Source organism: Oreochromis niloticus, linkage group LG15, assembly GCF_001858045.2.
Source record: "Oreochromis niloticus isolate F11D_XX linkage group LG15, O_niloticus_UMD_NMBU, whole genome shotgun sequence".
In the NCBI taxonomy this organism is placed as follows: domain Eukaryota; kingdom Metazoa; phylum Chordata; class Actinopteri; order Cichliformes; family Cichlidae; genus Oreochromis; species Oreochromis niloticus.
The window spans coordinates 26,583,983-26,605,420 of record NC_031980.2 but is presented as its reverse complement, the minus strand read 5'-3'; the positions used below and the strand labels follow the sequence as shown (position 1 = coordinate 26,605,420).

The 21,438-nt window shown below is 45.2% G+C and overlaps 1 protein-coding gene across 1 annotated transcript; it reads right to left on the bottom strand.

Moving 5' to 3' along the window:
• Positions 1-2,443: 2,443 nt before the first annotated feature.
• Positions 2,444-17,079, bottom strand: LOC102082532 (uncharacterized). The gene is made up of 3 exons (XM_025899305.1): positions 17,049-17,079; positions 2,879-3,455; positions 2,444-2,570 (listed from the first exon to the last, which is right to left on the bottom strand). The coding sequence occupies exons 2-3, from the start codon at positions 3,451-3,453 to the stop codon at positions 2,537-2,539; spliced, it is 609 nt and encodes a 202-aa protein (XP_025755090.1). The 5' UTR covers positions 3,454-3,455; positions 17,049-17,079; the 3' UTR covers positions 2,444-2,536.
• Positions 17,080-21,438: the final 4,359 nt, after the last annotated feature.

Here is a 21,438-nt window from a genome sequence, read left to right as displayed (position 1 = left end):
TCTGTTCTCTAATTCATTGTCACAGGGAGGCAGGAGCCTGTAGAGGTACTATGTGTCATGTCTGTGTAGGCAGGCAGGAAGAGAGGACCCAAAATGCAGGACTCACGGAGGCAGAAGTAACTCAAAATACATAGCTTTATTGCTGGTAAAAAGCAGAACAGGAAAACACTAACTAAACTGGGGGAACAGAATAACTAGGCAGGCTGGCGAACAGAACACACAGGGAGTGAGGGCAGAAGACGTTAACGACGCGACAGTGAGCACAGGAAAACACAGGGCTTAAATACACCGAGGGAGTCATCAAGGAATTAGAGACAGAAGGGGAACACAGCTGGGAGGAATAAGACCTAACGAGACAGGGAGAGCAAAGCTGGAACACTGACATCAGACAGGAACATGAACCTTCAAAGTAAAACAGGAAACAGAACACACTTAACTAAGACATGGACTAGACAGAGAGAGGCAGACTTGACGCTGAACTACACCGGCAATAATAACAAAATACAACCCGAACCTTAGTCATAATGCAGAAACATACCAGAATAACTGAAACACAGATCCATAATAAAAATCAACAAAACACCAGAGAAACATAAAGAATAATCATTCAAAACCAAAACATAAGGAACTCAAATGCTGGGTCGATCCGACCCAGGACTGTGACAGTACCCCCCGCCAAGGGCTGGCTCCCGACAGCCCAACCGGAACAAAAAAAAAAAAAAACCAAACAAAAAAACCAAACGCCCAAACAAACAGAAAACAACCCGACCAGGGCGGGCGGCGGGGGCCCAGGACGGAGGAACAGAGTCCAAAAACAAACCAAAAACCCAGATGGTCAAGAAAAACAGACCCAACAAACAGTTCAGGGGGCTGACCCGGAGGCCGACAGCGCAGGAGGCCAAAACAGTTCAGTTCCGGAGGCCGACCGTGCGAAAGGCAGCGGCAGCGGGGCAGGTCCGGAGGCCGGCTGCTGGACCAGGCGTGGAGGATGGAGCCGCTGCTGGACCAGGCGTGGAGGATGGAGCCGCTGCTGGACCAGGCGTGGAGGATGGAGCCGCTGCTGGACCAGGCGACGGCGTGGGTGAAGCTGAAGCTGGGCCAGGTGAAGGCGAAGCCGATGCAGAGGCTGGGCCAAATGAAGCTGATGAAGCCGAAGAGGAGGCCACTGCAGGCGACGCCGAAGCCGAAGCGGGACCAGGTGAGGATGAGGCCGAAGCAGAGGCTGGAGCAGGCGATGGCAAAGCAAACGATGAGGCTGGACCAGGTGAGAATGGCGCTGCAGGCGACGGCATGGAAGCCGGAGATGGTGGCGCTGCAGGCGACGGGGTGGGTGAAACAGCTGCTGCTGCCGGCGACGCTGATGGAGCTGATGAGGAGGCTGCTGCCGGCGACGCGGAAGAAGCTGCTGCTGCTGCAGGCGGCGCTGAAACAGATGAGGAGGCTGCTGCAGGCGGCGTGGATGAAGCTGTAGCTGGCGAGGATGATGAAGCAGGAAGCTGTCTAGGTTCTCCAGAACCTCCAGCTGACGAGGCAGGAGGCTGGACGGGCTCCTCGGGCCCTCCGGCTGACGAGGCAGGAAGCTGGCTAGGTTCTCCTGAACCTCCGGCTGACGAGGCAGGGAGCTGGACGGGCTCCTCGGGCCCTCCAGCGAAAACAGTCTCAGAACCAGTGGGCACCGGGGCCCTGGCACACACAGGGCTGAACCAGCGGGCACGTGGGCCTCTGGCAGGGACGGAACAGAACCAGCAGGCACGTGGGCCTCTGGCAGGGACGGAACAGAACCAGCAGGCACACGGGCCTCTGGCAGGGACGGAACAGAACCAGCAGGCACACGGGCCTCTGGCAAACACATAGCAGACTGCAGCTGCACAGAGCATTGACTCAGCTCAGGCAGCGACAGCCGGGTGCAGTCCTCAGCTGGCTTCTTTATATCCAGGGGGCCAGAGTTAACTGAACGCTGATATTCAACCTCTGGGGAGGCCCCAGAAAGAGTAAAAGTCTCAAATTTAGCCAGGTCTGGAGGAGCAACAACAGTCGGTGTGGGGCTATTCTCCTCCTGAAAATGAGTGGGCGGAGATGGTGGCTGAGGAGTGGGCAGAGATGGTGGCTGAGGTGCTGGCAATACAAGAGAGTGCACTGAACTGACTGGAGAGCAGGAGGAGACTGAACTGACTGGAGAGCAGGAGGAGACTGAACTGACTGGAGAGCAGGAGGAGACTGAACTGACTGGAGAGCAGGAGGAGACTGAACTGACTGGAGAGCAGGAGGAGACTGAACTGACTGGAGAGCAGGAGGAGACTGAACTGACTGGAGAGCAGGAGGAGACTGAACTGACTGGAGAGCAGGAGGTAGTGGTGGTTGTGGTAAAGGTGGAACTGATGATTGAGAGAACGACTGAGCTGCAGGGGACTGAACTGGGGGCCGCCGGGCAGCTAACTGAGCTTCTGGCTGAAGAGGTGTTTGTAGTGAGCATGAAGAGGGTGGTGGCCTATGTTCTCCTGAGCCTCCAGAGCACAGTTTAACCCGCTGGATGGGCTCAGAGGAAACAGTTTTCTTTGGGTTCCTCTGCTCTGAGTGGACAGGTAAAAAAACAGTCTTTAGCAGGCAGGCTGAGCTCGTCTGGGTTCTTAGCAGAAATAGGAGGCAAAGACGGCTCGGCTGAGCTGCCAGTGGGGGGAAGACCAGGCTGCACTAGCCCAATAGTGTCAGGAAATGCTAGTTCAACAAGCGCTTCTCTGGAATTTTTAGTCTCTGAGTTAACCTTCGGTTTATCAGGTATGGTTCTAGGCTCCAAAGGAGAATGAACAAAGTCCTTTAAATCCCCTGAGATGGAACAGCCCCCCTCAGACTAGACAGAGAAAGTGTTTTTGTCACTCACCCCAGCCGAAGTTCAGAAGTTCCCGAATCCAGCTGAGGTAAGGGGTTCCGGCGGCGTGAGCGGCGTTTCCTCCCAGACGAGGGAACAGAAGTGGCGGAGGAAACTGGTGATGGAGGAGGGATGAAATCTTCCTCCCAATCCTCTGACCACATCGCTGCCAAGAAGGAGGCCGGTGAATTAGGCTTGGAACAGCACGCGGAGGGATCCCGCGGCAGAGGTGTGGAAACGCCTCTCCCCCGTGACCGTCGCTGCTGCGTAGCGGGAAGCTCCGTGCTCCGCGGGTGCTGCTGCGGTGGCTTCGGGTTAGCAAACTGGGAGCGGGCAAAAGCTGCGAGCTCCCGAGCTTGTAGCACCTCCTGGGCCTCGTGCAGCTGGTCCATATAGCCCATAAATCCTCTTAGCTGGCGCAGGTGAGGATTTCCCTCCAGGATGGCTTTGATAGCGTTAATCCCAACCACCATAGTCTTAGTGTCTTTAGTGTGGGAAATCCGCTTCATCAAACCTTGGATGCGGGAGAGATCATACTCCCGGGACGAGTCCGCTGGGTCCTGATTGTGGTCGCGTCGTTCTGTCATGTCTGTGTGTAGGCAGGCAGGAAGAGAGGACCCATAATGCAGGACTCACGGAGGCAGAAGTAACTCAAAATACATAGCTTTATTGCTGGTAAAAAGCAGAACAGGAAAACACTAACTAAACTGGGGGAACAGAATAACTAGGCAGGCTGGCGAACAGAACACACAGGGAGTGAGGGCAGAAGACGTTAACGACGCGACAGTGAGCACAGGAAAACACAGGGCTTAAATACACCGAGGGAGTCATCAAGGAATTAGAGACAGAAGGGGAACACAGCTGGGAGGAATAAGACCTAACGAGACAGGGAGAGCAAAGCTGGAACACTGACATCAGACAGGAACATGAACCTTCAAAGTAAAACAGGAAACAGAACACACTTAACTAAGACATGGACTAGACAGAGAGAGGCAGACTTGACGCTGAACTACACCGGCAATAATAACAAAATACAACCCGAACCTTAGTCATAATGCAGAAACATACCAGAATAACTGAAACACAGATCCATAATAAAAATCAACAAAACACCAGAGAAACATAAAGAACAATCATTCAAAACCAAAACATAAGGAACTCATATGCTAGGTCGATCCGACCCAGGACCGTGACACTATGGTGCCAGAGTACACCTTGTTGGAGGGCTAACACAGAGAGACAGATAACCGTACTCACTCAAACCTATGTCCAATTTAGAATCACCAGTTAACCTAACTTTACTAAATGTATGTCTTTGGACTGTTGAAGTGCTAGTACCTGGAGAGAACCCAGCAGACACAAGAAGAATGTGTAAACTCCACACAGACCCTGGGCTGATGGTGGATTCAATCCCAAGCCCTTCTTGCTGACAAGGCAGCAATACTAACCACAACACCACTGTGCTTTTTCAGTTCATTCATCTCTCATTAGTACATGGTGATCTACGTGGCCCAGTTGCTGCCAAGTCCCCTCTGATGCCCTCCCCAAACTGCAGCCTCAATTCATGCTTATGCCGTCTACCTTTATCTACTAGAAATATTATCAAATCTAAATAGGGATGTTGTCTGATTAAATAAATCATATTTATGAATTATAAGAAAAATGTGCATGTTTTTGAAAAATTTCAGACTTCTTTCAGTTACATAAATCCAGTCTGCTTTGAGCTTGTTTTCAGTGTTCAAGGAAGAAATACAAAGGACAGTAGACAAGTGATTATCATTGAGATGCAATCTACATCTGGATTTGTTAAACTTCAATTCTTGATTGCTGTCCACATATAAAATCTAAATCTAAAGCTAATCAACATCTTCTGAGCATATCTCTATATCTCCTATATGTGGAAAGCACACTTTTAGAGAAGAGTAACAGTTTAGTAGTATTGCTGAAAAGAAGTGCTCTCCCGGCAGTAAATCAAAAGTCCAACAAACTGTCTGTGATTCAGTGCTCTGGCCCTGACTAACGCAACTCTTTTACCTACATCAACAACATAGCTAATTTTTTGAACTGATTTATACAACTCCTGGTGTATAATCAGTGTTGAGAGTAACATGTTCCAAAGTAATGTGGTATTAAGTTTCATTAAACTATAATTATACACATTTTTCTGTAACGTTCCATCCACTCTCTTCCACCTATCAGGGTTACTGGAGGGGCTGGATCCTACCCCAGCTGTCATAGAGCGAGAAGCAGGGTACACTCTGCATAGGTCACCAGCCTGATGCAAGGCTAGCACACAGAGACAGACAACCCTTTGCACACACATTCACACCTATGGGCGATTGTGATTCACAAATTCACCTAACCTGTCAGGGTGTTGGGTGTTTTGACCCAGCATTTTGAGTTTATTGTTTTTTGTGACTTTTCTATTATAAAGATGGTTTAATTTCCCAACTGTGGGTGCACACCTCACACCGGCCACCTGGCCGTGACATGACCCCAATGACTACATGTCATTGAACTGTGGGAGGAAACCAAAGCACCCAGAGAGAATCCACACAGACACAGGGAGAACATGCAAACTCCACACAGAAAGACCCCGGCTAAGTGGTGGAGTGGAACTCGGTTACTTCTTGCTGTGAGGCAACAGTGCTAACCACCATGACAATGTGCTGTTCAAACAAGTTGGTTACAGACTGTAACCAATAACTTGATTTACAAGTTATTTGCACACCTGGCGGGTAGAAAAAAAAAGTCAAACAATTTTGCTTTTTTCCTCCAAATTTGGATTGCAATCAGGCAATTTTTGATGAGTGGCGATATGGGGTTACCCATTTTTATTGGGTAAAAGAAGTAGCGGGTCCTGGTAAAGTAAAAAGTGTGTTTAGGACAGAAGCCATAACACTGGCTTTTTACAAGCATGTGCAAGACACCATGCTAACACAAAGCTTACACACAACCCACAGTGACCCATAGCTGTGTGTACATCAACCCCAGTCCAGGAGCCAAAGACTGGTCATCAGTAGGTAACAAAAGCACTAATGGACAGTCACGCTTGTAGTGCTGTACGTTTCAATCTACCTGTTCCTACAATAGAATCATTGTGGAAGTTGGTTTGAATTTTCTTTGGAGTGTCTTTCAACTCAGAATTTTTTTCCTTGTCAAATGTGGATATCCTTCTGTTGTAACCCCTGTCTATCAAAGCATGAAGTTAACTGTATCACAGAAATCACAGTTATCATCCTGAGAAATAATAAGTATTAAACTCTCAAATACTCTTTCTTATAGTTCACCTGGAGGGGGGCATATTTGCATGCCAGAGCATGCCAAACACTCTTTGATAAACTCCCCATTAGACCACTCTGCATCATTCAAGTTTGATTTGATTTCTCCCGGTATTTATTTAGTAATGCCAATTCAAGTTCCATCCATCCTCTTCCACTTGCCCTATGGTAGCGGGCAGGCTGGAGTCTACCATAGGGCAAGAAGCGGGGTACACTCACAAAGACACACATCCATCCACATCGACACCACACTCTGAAGGGCAGTCACTTAGATGCCCACCTTAGTCTGCAACGAACCCAAGATGTAGCCAGATTGGCGACGGATTACCAGCCAGGGGTGTAGGAAGACCCACCTGCTCTCCTCCCCACTTGGCAGTGTTAGGGGTGGCCTGTTGGGTGCATATGTGAGTGTATCAGGTGCAAATAGTGAATATGACTATGTGAAAACTAGAAAGCTGTAGAAATTGAGAGGAAAAATGCAACATATTTTAATTCAACTCAGTTTTATTTATATAGTACCAAATCACAACAAAAGTTGCCTCAAGCACTTTATATTGTAGGGTAAATACTAGGGATGTTACTGGCAACTAATTTCTTAATCGACTACATGAGGAAAAATAATTAGACTAACCAACTAGTCTAAAACTAAGAAACACTCAGATATGTCATGGTCCTGGGTGTTCAACCCAGTTATTTTTTTTTGTTTGTTATGGACTTATGCTGTAGCTCTATATTAGTGTTTCTACAGCTCAGTTTCCCTAGTCTCTGAGTCTTCTTTATTTATATTTTCAATTCTATATTTATTGTTGCTCTTGTTTGTTACCTTCACATCCAGGCTGTCTTAGTCTCCTCTCTGTGTCTGTCAGTCTTCCCTCTCATGTACCCATGTCAGTCTGTTTCTCCCCATTCCCAGTGTCAACCCTGGCCATTGGTTGTCTCTTTTTAAGTTACATTTGAGAAAATGTAATGGTTTAATTGAAAAAATAAAGCCCATCCAATTTTATGGGAAAGTTCATTTTTGACCTTTGTATCAGCAATCTCATTCTAATAGTGTTAACAAAAATGTGAGGCCTAGATTAACAGATTTGTGGTGTTTCTCAACAATGATGCATCATCTGGCAGCAGATGACTACATAACATTTAGGACACAATAGTTTACCAGCCTCCTGTGTGAATCACTATCTTATCGTGATGATTTTGTCTGTGTGTCCCAGGGAGGATGATCTGATATCCTCGTGTCGGTGTTGTTCCCACATCATCATAATAAATGTTGTTCCAGGTTCAACATTGCAAGTGATCAATCACATTGTTGTGACATCCCCCTTTTGTGCCTTTGAAAAATACCGCCTTAAAAAAAATCTACTTCACTTGCGAGAAGAGAAACCGCTTCTGTCCGCCGATCCAAGAACTTGAATTCTTTGCATTTCAGGATACTTTAATAAATGGTAAGCATTATACATATTGTCCTTACAGAGGCGGTTTCTCTTCTCGCAAGTGAAGTAGATTTTTTGAAGGCATTTGTTTTTTTGAGGTCGCGGATGACGTCAGGAGAAGGTGATTGAGCCTAGAACAACATTATTTATGATGACAAGGGAACAACACCAACATGAGGATATCAGATTGTCCGTCCCAGGGATGCCAGGGGCTATGTTGTCTGGGGCTTTTTGGCACCTGGTAGAGTCTCACATGGCAAATTGGTCCTGGGTGAGGAACCAGACAAGGAGCGATCCAAAAACCCCTATGAGCAGAAGCTTGAGGGAACTCTTCACCCTGCCCAGGATAGGGTTACTGGGGCCCCGCCCTGGAGCCATGCCTGGGGAGGGTGCATGAGGGTCTGGTCGGCAGGCCTTAGTCTATGGGGCCTTGCAGGGCACAGCCTGAAAAAAGGACATGGACCAAACCTCCTGTAGGCCAACGACCCGCAGGATGCACCATAGGAGTCAGGTGCAATGTGTTGGGCAGTGGCCAGAGGCAGAGACCTTGGCGGACCAATCCCCGGCTACAGAAACTAGCAATGTAACCTCTCCGGTAGGGAAGGAGCCTGAGTTAGTATTAGAGATGGCACGATACCACTTTTTTATGTCCGATACCGATACCGATATCATAAATTTGGATATCTGCCGATACCGATATGAATCCGATATAGTGTGTTTTTTAATCAATAAAACTGTTTTTTAATATATTGCTGCATTTTGTATAAGTTCATACTCAAGTTTAAATAAACAACAACACTAAAGCTATTCTGTTATACCTGTATGTAAAAAATACACTGCGCCCAAAATATTTCATAGTTCAGCAACACTGATCAATCTAATAAACTTAAACCTACTCCATCCTCCCTATTCTGGTATTTTAAAGAGTACTTAGCAGAAATATTAAGCAACCTAATTAATAGGGTTGCAAACTCCCAGCAAAAAAAAAAATAGGGAACCACCCCCCACCCTCCACCTCATGATGCTTAATTGATGTAATCAACTTTAATTTGATGCAGGGTGAAAAAAAATGCTCAGAAATAAATTATTTTTCAAGAATAATTAAATAGATTCAACATCTTTCTTCTACAGAATTGCAGAATTCACAGATGGTACTTTCCCAAAGGAAAAAGTACTAGCTTACTAGGGTATATTAGACTTAACAGTTACTATATACAGTAATGGACTTCTATACATTTTACATCAGATTAAAACTTTGGGTGTAAGGTTCAGATAATTATTTATTAAAAGCTAGATTTTTTAAATGAGAATAAGAAAGAAAAGTATGTCTCTGTGCCCCCTTTTCCCTGTTAATGCCCTATCGGCCCCCCTGGCCAAACTTTGCTAGATCCGCCCCTGCACAGTTACCAGCCGTCAGCTACGTAGAAAAGGATCCTGGTCTAGAAAGTAATATTAAATAAATTTTAACAACAGCTTATCAAGCTTAAACGTGCTGCTGTTGTTCAGCCGCTGGTTTCCTCTTTCTGGTGCAAAGTGGGCCAAAAACAAAGAAGAGAGACGGACTCGCGACAGAAAAGCCGATCAGCTGATCATTAAGCAGTTTCATGAAGTAGCGGCAGGAAGAGGAGGGAGAGAGAGAGAAGAGGCAGTCGCTCCATATATCGGTTGTTAAGCTTAACATGGGAATGCTTTACAAACATTCAGAGATGAACTTACACACTTGCTTTACTTCTCTCTGGGATAACTTCCTCGGAGATGAAATGCTGGTTTGGTAGCGAGGCTACAAATACACACAGCCGCTCTATCACGTCATGCATACTGCTCCGACGTGCTACGGTTATGAGCAAAGTTACGCCGTGTCGCAAGTTTTGTGAGGTGCTTTTTTGATATTTAATGGATCGGATTACATTTTTTATTTCTCACCGATATCCGATCCAGTAATTTAGGTCAGTATCGGACCGATACCGATACATAATATCGGATCGGTCCATCTCTAGTTAGTATGTGAGGTTAAGAGGTACCAGGTGGACATAGTTGGGCTCACCTCAATGGAGACATAGTTGGGCTCACCTCCTGGAGACTCGTTCCAGAGCTTGGGCTCTCAGGAGAGGGTCTGGACTCTTTCTCAGTACACTCCCTTGGTGAGAGGCAGCAGGCTGGAGTGGGTATCCTTGCATCTGCCTGAACGGTTGGGTTTTTCCCAGTGGAAGGGAGGGTTTATTCCCTGCACCTTCGGGTCGGGGAACAGGTCCTGACTGTCGTCTGAAATTATGCACCAAATGTTTCAGAGTATCTGGCCTTCTTTTTGGAGTCCCTGAACAAGTTGGTTGAGGGTGCTCCACCTGTGGTCCTGCTAGGAGACTTCAGCGCTCATGTAGGCAATGGCAGTTAGATGTGGAGGGGTGTGATTGAGAGGAATGGCCTGCCAGATCTGAACCGGTGGTGTACTGTTACTGAACTTCTGTGCAAACCACAGTTTGTCCATAACAAACACCATGTTCAAACATAAGGGTGCCCATAAGTGTACGTGGCACCAGGACACTATAGACCGCAGGTTGATGATCAATTTTCTAATTGTATCATCAGATTTGCGGCCAGATGCTCTGGACACTATTGTAAATAGAGGAGCTGTTGGATCAGGTGGTGGATGAGGATGCTGGACAGCAGGGGTGATTCTACGATTAGAGCTTTGGGGGTGCTGAGCACCCAGAGAGCTGCCCAGCCAGGCAAGATAAACTTTACACGTCACAATGAGACTTCTTCCCTGTCCCTGTCTCTGTCAGTCCCTGCATCCTTTTTTCTTTTCTCTTTAACCCTCTGGGGTCCAGGGTATAATTGGCCGTTTTTGACTACTTTTGATTTTACCTCTATATTCAGTGTTGGGAAGGTTACTTTTAAAATGTATTCCATTACAGAATACTGAATACATGCCCCAAAATGTATTCTGTAACGTATTCAGTTACGTTACTCAATGAGAGTAACGTATTCTGAATACTTTGGATTACTTAATATATTATCATGCTGTTTACAACTACGTGAATGTACTATTGCTGTGATTTATTACTGTTACTGAAGGTCCGCGGCTCTGAACAGTAGTAAAGGGACCTCGGGCTAATACAGTGGGTTCCGTGTCGGGCTGGTAGCCGAAAAATAGCTTTACTTTGTTGTCTGGGTCAACTTTGCTTGCCAGAGACAGAGAGAGGCGTTGAAAGGCTGCTCCAACGGAACTTATTTTTTCCGGAGGAAAACACAAACACAGTGTACAGTTGAGTCTTAATAGCTTACTTACAAATGGGCTCGTCAGGCACTCTTCTTGGCTGCAGTGGTTATTATTATATTTACATGCTTCCAGCTCCCGTTTTTGCTCCGTGACAGCTCGGACTTTTCCTTTCTCTCCCTCCCTCGCTCACAGACACATAACGTGTGGTAGTCCATTCTCCTTGCAGCACGGACTACACTGCCCATGAGGCTACATTCTTTAGGGCCATGCCTGTAGCATTCTGCCTTTTAGCTTAGCACAACAACAACAAAAAAAAAGCGCTCTCTCACCCAGGAAACACGCAGAGAGAGAGAGCGTCACCCTGTAACCATGGCAACCGTAACGCTGCCGCCTGGAACAACAGAACATAGCTGTCAAACAAACCCAAATAATCCTGACCCGCGACAATATGAAACAGGAAAGTACCGCCGTGTAATCCATTTATTTCAACAAAGTAACTGTATTCTGAATACCACCTTTTTAAACGGTAACTGTAACGGAATACAGTTACTCATATTTTGTATTCTAAATACGTAACGGCGGTACATGTATTCCGTTACTCCCCAACACTGTCTATATTTCACCTTTAAAATATGTTTTTCTTGCCTTGTTTGGTATCATTATTTTCAGCACAACCTCAAATATCTGAAATTTGAGTTATTTTTTCATTTTGGTATACTATATTAGCACAGTTGATCTAAATTCAGACAAAAAATTCAAAATCCGAGTAGAAAAAAGTTATATTTTTTACTGTAAAACCCACAAACATGTTTAACGAATCATTTTCATAACTTGAAATGCAAATAGAAATTGTACATTTCTAAAAATTATGCACAAGTTTTGCAAACAACAAAGTTATATGGTACTATTTACCTAAAAATGCAGCCAAGGCCTCAGGCGTTTTTTATATAACCATTTAAATCTATTTACAGAACAATCAGGTGTGCTGCATCAAATAAGAAGGCACACAAATTATTTGTGCCAGTCCAAAAAATGTAGTTTGTGTTCAGTATAAGACAGAGGAGAACACCACAGGCCTAAACCCTGCAGGTCTGACTGCAGGAGGTGCATCAGTGCAGTTTTCCATGTGGGAACAGCGTTTACACTGGAAACCACCTTTGACGGCTTTTTTTGGAGAAAATATGAAATTCAGCAGTATAACTGACACACAATACAAAACAATAAATACACAACAAACTAACTACAGCCTCCAAACACGCTAAACATCACTAATGTCTCAGATATGAAAACTCGCTCTCTCTCTTTCTTTCGCTCGCCCGCTTTCCGTCGCGGGTGTCACTCCTAAAAACTTCCCCTTCTCCCTAAGCAACCAAATGTCACATGTTGCCATATCAATTTTTTGATTGGCTAACATGATAAACTCTAACACCAATAGGGAAGGGGTGTTTTTTCTTTTTCTTTTTTCACTCGCAAGCGGAGAGTTTTTGCTAGTGCTGTCTGTAGAAAACGCCGTTTTTACCGTTCTTCCCGCTGTAAACACTACTGTTTTGTTCAGAAAAAAACATTGCGTGTATTTTTTATCATAACTCTGGTTTTACGTGGCCTATCGACACAATTCAAAAACTGGTATATAGTTTGAAGTCCGCACTTTCGACCCAAGTTGAAATGGAGACTCTGACTCACTGCATCTTGTAGCTGTGTCGTCTTAAATTGGTCATGTGATTTTGACGCGCCGGCGCGTCCGGCGACCCCAGAGGGTTAATATATGTTTCTCTGTTGTTTTTGTGTTTTTTGTTTTTGTTTTTCTATTGTGGACTGCTGTCCCCCACAATGGAGCTCAGAATTCTATGGACAATGGTGTTCTTTATTACATTTTTTACGGCATCTTTGTCCGGAGAGCGCGTGGAGGTCCGACCTCCCATTGTTTACAGCAGGGATCAGCTGTTAGCCCTTGGAGCCTCCGTTGCCATGCCTACCGCCGAGCAAGCTAACATCCCCCGCGGGGTGAGGAGGAAGAGACGCGGTACTCGGGATGGGATCGGGCGTCACAGTAAAGTTAGGAGGTACCGGCCAGCGATTCCATCTATTATTATGGGGAATGTGAGATCTCTCCCCAATAAAGTAGACGAACTGGCAGCCCTTACCCGACATCAGAGGAGCTACAGGGAGTGCAACCTGATGTGCTTCACAGAGTCGTGGCTAACTGCGCTAACTCTGGACTCACATGTAAACATGGATGGTTTTCATCTGATCCGGGCCGACAGAACAACGGAGAGTGGTAAGAAGAGAGGAGGGGGTCTGGCTGTGTTTGTGAATGATAGATGGTGTAACTCTGGGCATTTATCTATCAAAGAGACGCTATGCTGTAAGGACATTGAGCTGCTAGCGGTTAGCATGAGACCGTACTATCTACCGCGAGAGTTTACACACGTGATTATGATAGCTGTGTATGTCCCGCCCTCTGCTAACGCTGCAGCAGCCTGTGAGGTCCTGCACACTGTAACCAGCAGACTCCAAACACAGCACCCTCAGGCCCTTTTCCTGATCTCTGGGAACTTTAATCACATCTCCCTGTCCTCCACTCTCCCCACCTTCACCCAGTATGTTACCTGCCACACCAGAGACAATAAAACATTGGACTTATTGTATGCCAACACCAAGGAGGCATACAGCTCATCACCTCTTCCTCCCCTGGGGGACTCAGATCACAATCTGGTTCATCTCCAGCCTGTGTATAAAACACAGAGAACCAGTAGTGAAACGCACAGTAAGGAAATGGTCGGCAGAGACTGAAGAGGCCCTGAGGGACTGTTTCCGTTCTAGCCCCCTGGAGGATGACCTCAACAGCATCACAGACTGCATTACGGATTACATGAACTTCTGTGTGGACAACACCGTACCCATGAAAAAGGTACGGTGTTTTTCTAACAACAAGCCATGGATAAATCCTGAAATTAAGGCTCTCCTCAAGGAGAAGAAGAGAGTCTTTAGATCTGGGGACAAACAGGAGCTGAGAGTTGTCCAGAAGAAGCTGAAATGGAAGATAAGCCAAGGAAAGGAAAACTACAGGAGGAAGATGGAAGAGCAGCTGCAACAGGACAACATCAGAGGGGTTTGGAACAGCCTGAAGACAATCTCAGGACAAAAACCAGCACCCCAGGCTGCAGGAGACTTGGGGTGGGTGAATGACCTAAATAAATATTTTAATAGGTTTGATCAACCACCCACCCCTCCCACAGCATCGTCCCCCCTGCTGCAATCTCCTTCATCTTCAGGGACTGCCTGTCCTTCATCTCAGGACTTCACACCTCTCAGCTTCACACCTCCCAGCTCCCAGTCATTACACCCACCCCCGGCTTCTGTGGACTCCAACATACACACCCCTCCCCCAAAATCCACTCTTTCTATCTCAGCACTTAAAGTGAGGAATGAGCTTCGCAAAATCAAGGTGCGGAAGGCTGCAGATCCAGATGGCGTCAGCTCCAGACTCCTGAGATGCTGCGCAGATGAACTGTGTGGTATCCTAGGTTATCTGTTCAACTTGAGCCTGTCACTGGGGAAAGTACCACAGCTGTGGAAGACCTCCTGTGTGGTACCGGTACCAAAGACCTCCCATCCCAAGGACCTCAGCAGCTACAGGCCGGTAGCCCTGACATCGCATCTGATGAAGACCCTCGAGAGGTTGGTTCTAAACCATCTGCGCCCCCTGGTGAGGTCTTCATTGGATCCGCTGCAGTTTGCTTACCAGCCTGGCATTGGGGTGGAGGACGCCATCATCTACCTCCTGCACCGAGCTCTGACTCACCTGGAGAAGCCTGGAAGCACTGTGAGGATCATGTTCTTTGATTTCTCCAGTGCTTTCAACAACATCCAGCCACGACTTCTGAGAGACAAGCTGGAGTTATCAGGAGTGGACCACCACATGTCCCAGTGGATACTGGACTACCTCACAGAATGCCCACAGTATGTGAGGTCACGGGGCTGTGTCTCTGATACGCTGGTCTGCAGTACGGAGGCCCCACAGGGAACTGTGCTGGCACCGTTCCTCTTCACCCTCTACACTGCAGACTTCTCCATCAACTCCCCACGCTGCCACCTACAGAAGTTCTCTGACGACTCTGCCATAGTCGGTCTCATCACAGGCGAGGACGACTCAGAGTACAGACAGTGGACTCTGGACTTTGTGGACTGGTGTCAGCAGAACCACCTGCTGATCAACGCCGGGAAAACCAAGGAGTTGGTGGTGGACTTCCGGAGACACAGACCCACCACACTGACACCGGTGAACATCCAGGGAGTGGACATTGAGATAGTGGACTCTTATAGGTACCTGGGTGTTCACCTGAATAATAAACTGGACTGGAGCCACAACACTGATGCTCTTTACAGGAAGGCTCAGAGCAGACTCTACCTGCTGAGGCGGCTGAGGTCATTTGGAGTACAGGGAGTGCTTTTAAAGACCTTCTATGACTCTGTGGTGGCATCTGTCATTTTTTACAGTGTGGTATGTTGGAGCAGCGGTTTATCGGCAGCTGATTGGAAGAGGTTGGAGAAACTCATCAGGAAGGCCAGCTCTGTTCTGGGATGCACCCTGGACCCAGTGCAGGTGGTGGGAGACAGAAGGACTCTGGCCAAAATAACATCTCTGATAGACAGAGTCTCCCACCCCATGCATGTAAATGTTGCTGAACTGCAGAGCTCCTTCAGTGAGAGATTGCTGCATCCTAGATGCATGAAGGAGCGTTTCCGTAGGTCCTTCCTCCCTGCACCTGTCAGATGTACAATCAGAACTGCTCCCAACAGTCATAGATGTTTACATCAGCACTGTAACTGCAATAAGTTAATCAATCGATTCGCACTACAACCTGGTTTGCCTCTTACTTGTAGTTATTTTTATTTAATTTAATAACTGTACAGTACTGTGTATATAGTAACCATTGTCCTTAATGTAAATATTTAAGAAAAATTCTGTTCTGTGTCCTGTGTACTGTTTGTTTGTATATGTGTCTTTTTGGCTGCTGTTACAACCAAATTTCCCCTTGTGGGACAATTAAAGGATTATTCTATTCTATTCTATTATTCTTAAATGTCTCCAGTTGTCCCAAGTTCTCTCTGACTGTCTCCTGGGTCCATTTAAACCCCTGTTCCTCCCTGTCCTCAACGTCTGTTGTCTTCATCTCCGTTATCAGTCATCATAATTTTACCATCTCTGTACAAGTCTGCAAATTTCTTTCTTAAATCATATGATTCTTAAATTCAACAAGTCTCTCTGTGCCTGGGTCCTCGTCTCAAAACATGACATCCCTGTTTTGTACATTTAAACACAATTTAATCCCCACATTTGAGAAAGAAAGGCAAAAGACTTTTTTTGAAAAGTCTGTAACAAAACCATCAAATCTGATAAAGCTTATTTAAATGCTGCAAAAGAAGAATGGATTGGAATAAAAAAAAAATACATATCCTAACCTTAATTACTGGGGGAGAATAATGAATGGTGCTCATAGTGAGTAAGAAGTAAACTGAGTGCATTTGGACAGAGATTCACTTTTAATGTGTATGTATAATATAATACAGATACATAAAAACACTCCCAAAACAGAATAAGTTATTACAAATAAAAATCTTTACTGCAGATACCAATTTTACTAATTTAATAATACTAATTTTGTGTTGTAAGATTTATGAGTTTCATGCTTTCATAGTGGTACTTGGGAGAGCTTGACATTTTTATCAGGTGGTACACACTGTAAAAAGTTTGAGAAACACTGATAAGTGTATGTGTGCTTTTGGAAAACATTTAAAGCTGCTGTACAGAATCTTTGAAACAAGCTAGCTTAAAACACTTTTAGAATATAAACAGAGCACTCTGCTTCTCTTTACAGCTCCTCACTCCACCAGGGCTCTGTTTGGTACTTTCTGATACTGTACTGTGGCAGTCATACAGACAACTGGACGGTCCAAAAGTTGGCCTACCTATTACTGGCTGAGGTTTTAGTAGAGTTGTGGCTGAACCACATAAAAATATATCATTAATTTTAATCTCCCCAATCAATTATAATGTTATGTTGGAATGTTGTTAAAGAGGGTCAAAAATGTTTCAAACCCAGTTTGTTTTGCAGATTCTGTATAGCAGCTTTTATATAGGGAGAGCACAACTTCCAGATTGTATGAATAAAATCAGGTTTTTTCTCTTTGTCAGTTTAACAGTTTCTGTTTTGCCTGTCACTATTCCCTGTCTGTTTTCTTACCTGGTTCTTCCTGACCTTGTACTTTCTCCTCACGTTCCCCTCTTTCCTCTCTCCCTCTTTGGACTGACAATCATACACAAATAGATTGTATTCAATTAGATGAAAAATTACATTAATATGAAAAAATACTATTAAGATCACTAACAAAAAGTCCTCTCTTAGTGTACTTTCAACCAAAAGGCAAATAACCAAACCACATGAACATCTAATAAAAGATATGGTAAATGGCCTGTATTTGTATAGCGCTTTTACTAGCCCTGCCTAAGGACCCCAAAGCGCTTTACATACCCAGTCATCCACCCATTCCCACACACATTCACACACTGGTGGAGGCAAGCTACAGTTGTAGCCACAGCTGCCCTGCCCAATATAAATATTGAAACACTGATCCAACATTATGTTTGATTGACGGATCATTTGATTTTACACTTTTACCTGAATATTGCTCCTTTTTTTGAAAAAACTTCCTTATATCCCTTATGAACCTGGCTGTCTCTCTGTACACCAGGGGTAGGCAACCTTTCTGATGGCGAGTGCCATTTAAAATTTCCTCAGAAGTCAGTGTGCCATATGATTGCATTAGCAATAAATTTAATAACGCTCTATATTAACAGTTACACACTATATAGAACCACTTTATAGAATTATATTTGTTTGCAGATGTTGGCAGCTATCAGCGAATAGTTATCAGCTATTTTGAAACAAACAAAAAAAAGACACTTTTTATCCATAACAAGAACTCCATAACAGCAAATACAGAAAATACAAATGCTATTTATGGTCTCCTCACAACAATGATAAGAAAAATAAACTGGGCCAATATGGCATGTTTGTTAATACAGAGACACACATGTTAATGTGATCTCTGGTCTCACACTCAGAGACACAGGTCTCCGAGTGTCCAGCATTCAGACGGCTACCTGAGGACACTCATGTGATAGAAAATCTGCTCACACAGATATGTAGAGCCAAATACTGTCAATAAGGCCTCTGCAATGTTCTGAAGACAGTCAAACTTGTCAGGTAGTGATGTGCAGCAGGTGAAAATGCAAACTCCATGAACACGCACAGCTGTAGATTCCAGCTATTTCGATGTTATATGTATGATTTCTATACATTTTATGTCAGATAAAAACTTTGGTTGTAAGCTTCAGATAATTATTTAATAACACCCAGACATTTTAAACGAGAATAAGAAAATATTTCTTTGTGCCCCCCTTTCCCTGTTAATGCCCTACCTGGCCCCTGGCAACACTTTGCTAGACCCGCCCCTGCACAGTTACCAGCTGTCAGCTACTTAGAAAAGGATCCTGGTGTTATTTGTCTCTCAGAAACAGTTCATAACTTCCCTTCAACTCATTAATGTCACGTAAAAGGTAAACCTGTTTCTCCATCACCTGTTCAGCTCTGATGATTCAGTAAGGACATCTCCTGGTTTCATCTGCATGTTTCCCTCTCACCAGATATACAAACCATCATGACCAGCAGCTTTTACAGCTGTGGCTCCGGCAAACATCAGCTGATACTAGAAAGAAATATTAAATAAATTCTAACAACAGCTGATCAAGCTTAAACATGCTGCTGTTGTTTAGCGCAACATCCGCTGGTTTCCTCTTTCTGGCGCAAAGTGGGCGATAAACAAACAAGAGAGAAAAGCCGATCAGCTGATCATTGATCGTTTCATGATTGAGCAGAGGGAGGGGGAGAATGAGAGAAGAAGAAACAGCTGACAGCGTAACCACAGAATAACTCCAGCTTTGTGTCTTTTTTTCATTCTAGCTGAAGTCCGGGACAAACTGTGTTCCTTTTCACCTCAATACGAAACGCGTAATATTTTCTCTGAATACGAGACGATTCCGTCTTTTTACAGGCAACTCTACTAACTAACCTTATGAATAAAATAAAGTTCACTATGGTATCACTAACATCAAAGCACCCACCCAGCTGTATAGAAGCTCCGTCATGCTAGCTAGCACGCAGTACCAGTTATTGTAACTGACTGTAAAAAGTCAGCACAACGAAAATAAACTCCACCTAAACTTGGTTTATATCTGACCCAGATAGACTGCAGGTCATAACTTCTTACCTGAAGTTCAGTTCACCTGAGACTCGGACCGGCGGCTGCCTCGGGTCGTTCCTCCTACTGCCTCCCCTTTCTCTCATCCACCTGCTGGCCTCCACCACTTGCTAATTTTACTGAATCTGAGGAAGCTTCGCCATAGCCACCACCAAACAACTGAGTTATTTGTACACACCGGCCAGCATCTGGCCAATCCACCACCTTTCATTGTTTATACGGTTACAAAGGAAAAAAAGTCACCCGGCCACCGAGCAAAAGCCCGATGGCCAGTCCAGCATTGGTCGTGCCATCAGTTAACCCTTCGCGTGCCAAGTGCCTAGGGTTGCCGACCCCTGCTGTACACAAACACACACACACACACACACACACACAACAGGAGTTATAAGGTTAATGGGCATTCAGTCAGTTAGCTAGTTAGTATCCATTTCAAACAGGACAGTGGTAACAACAGTAGGCTACGGACAATTTTAAGTTTTAGATTTTAAATTGGCTATATACATTTCAGTGGGAGCAACAGGACGGTCAAATGTCGCTGATTTTACTACAGAGCAGGACGGATTGTAGGGTAGCAAACATCGTCGGAAAACATGTTTTCAACACTGCAGGTTACCTGGGTGTAATGTTTTTCAGCTAAAAAGAAACATGTTATGACTCCTACCTAACTATATAAAGAGTAACTGAAGGTTAAATGCAGCTAATATGTCCTGTTTTAAGCCAGGCACTTACACCTCCGCTCTGCTATACTATCTATACTTTTGTTGTTAAAATGTTATGTCTCAACCAAGTACCGTATGGTTTTTATATTTTTAGCAGTGTGTCACACAAACAGCAAATATTGTCCAAAAAAAGTAAGAAATCTTTGGGGGTGCAGCACCCCCAAAAATGGGCTAAAATCACCCCTGCTGGACAGACCTGGCGCGCCTAAAAGTATAGTCGGGGTGTGCTGGGAATGCCTGGTAGAGGCCTCAGTCCAGGAGATCTTCAACTCCCACCTCCGTCAGAGTTTCGACAGCCTTCCAAGGGAGACTGGGGACATTGAGTCCAAATGTTCAATTCAATTCAATTCAATTCAATTTTATTTATATAGCGCCAAATCACAACAAAAGTCGCCTCAAGGCGCTTTATATTGTACAGTAGATAGCACAATAATAAATACAGAGAAAAACCCAACAATCATATGACCCCCTATGAGCAAGCACTTTGGCGACAGTGGGAAGGAAAAACTCCCTTTTAACAGGAAGAAACCTCCGGCAGAACCAGGCTCAGGGAGGGGCGGCCATCTGCTGCGACCGGTTGGGGTGAAAGAAGAAAAACAGGATAAAGACATGCTGTGGAAGAGAGACAGAGATTAATAACAGATATGATTCGATGCAGAGAGGTCTATTAACACATAGTGAGTGAGAAAGGTGACTGGAAGGGAAAAACTCAATGCATCATGGGAATCCCCGGCAGCCTACGTCTATTGCAGCATAACTAAGGGAGGATTCAGGGTCACCTGGTCCAGCCCTAACTATATGCTTTAGCAAAAAGGAAAGTTTTAAGCCTAATCTTGAAAGTAGAGATAGTGTCTGTCTCCCGAATCCAAACTGGAAGCTGGTTCCACAGAAGAGGGGCCTGAAAACTGCACCTCAATTGCTGAAGCTGCTGCACTGAGCTGCGGCTGCAAGGTGGCTGGTGCCTGTCATGGTGGTAACCCCTGAACCAGATGGTGACCAGAACCAGAGGTAAAGGTAACCATCAGGATGAAGAAAAAATGTGGCTTGGTTAGCTTGTGGGACTTGGAAGGTAGGTCCTGACAGGCAAAGTGGAACGTGGCTCAAGCAAAAACTCGAATGTGAGAGGAGTTCGGAGAGGCCATGGAAACTGCCAAGTTACTCAGGAGGGGGAAGTGGTGCTCTACCTGCACTTTGTATAGTGCAGGCACAGCGCTGCTGACTTGGACATTGTCGGGGAGTGGAAGGAATACTTTGAGGACCTCCTTAATCCCACTGAGACATCTGTCATAGAGAAAATAGAGTCTGGGGATGAGGGAGACGACTCATCTATATCCAGGGGTGAGGTAACTGAGGCAGTTAAACAACTCCTTGGTGGCAGGGCCCCTGTGGTGGACAAGTTTTGCTCTGAGTTCCTGAAAGCTCTGGATGTTGTAGGACTGTCTTAGTTGACATGCCTCTGCAACATTACGTGGAGATCAAGGGGGTACCTCTGGATTTTGTGAGATTATTATATTATCTTATTCCACGTTATACCCCTAATTGAAGATTGTGAAATTATTATGTAATTTTAGTTTGCATTATTCTCCTGACTAAG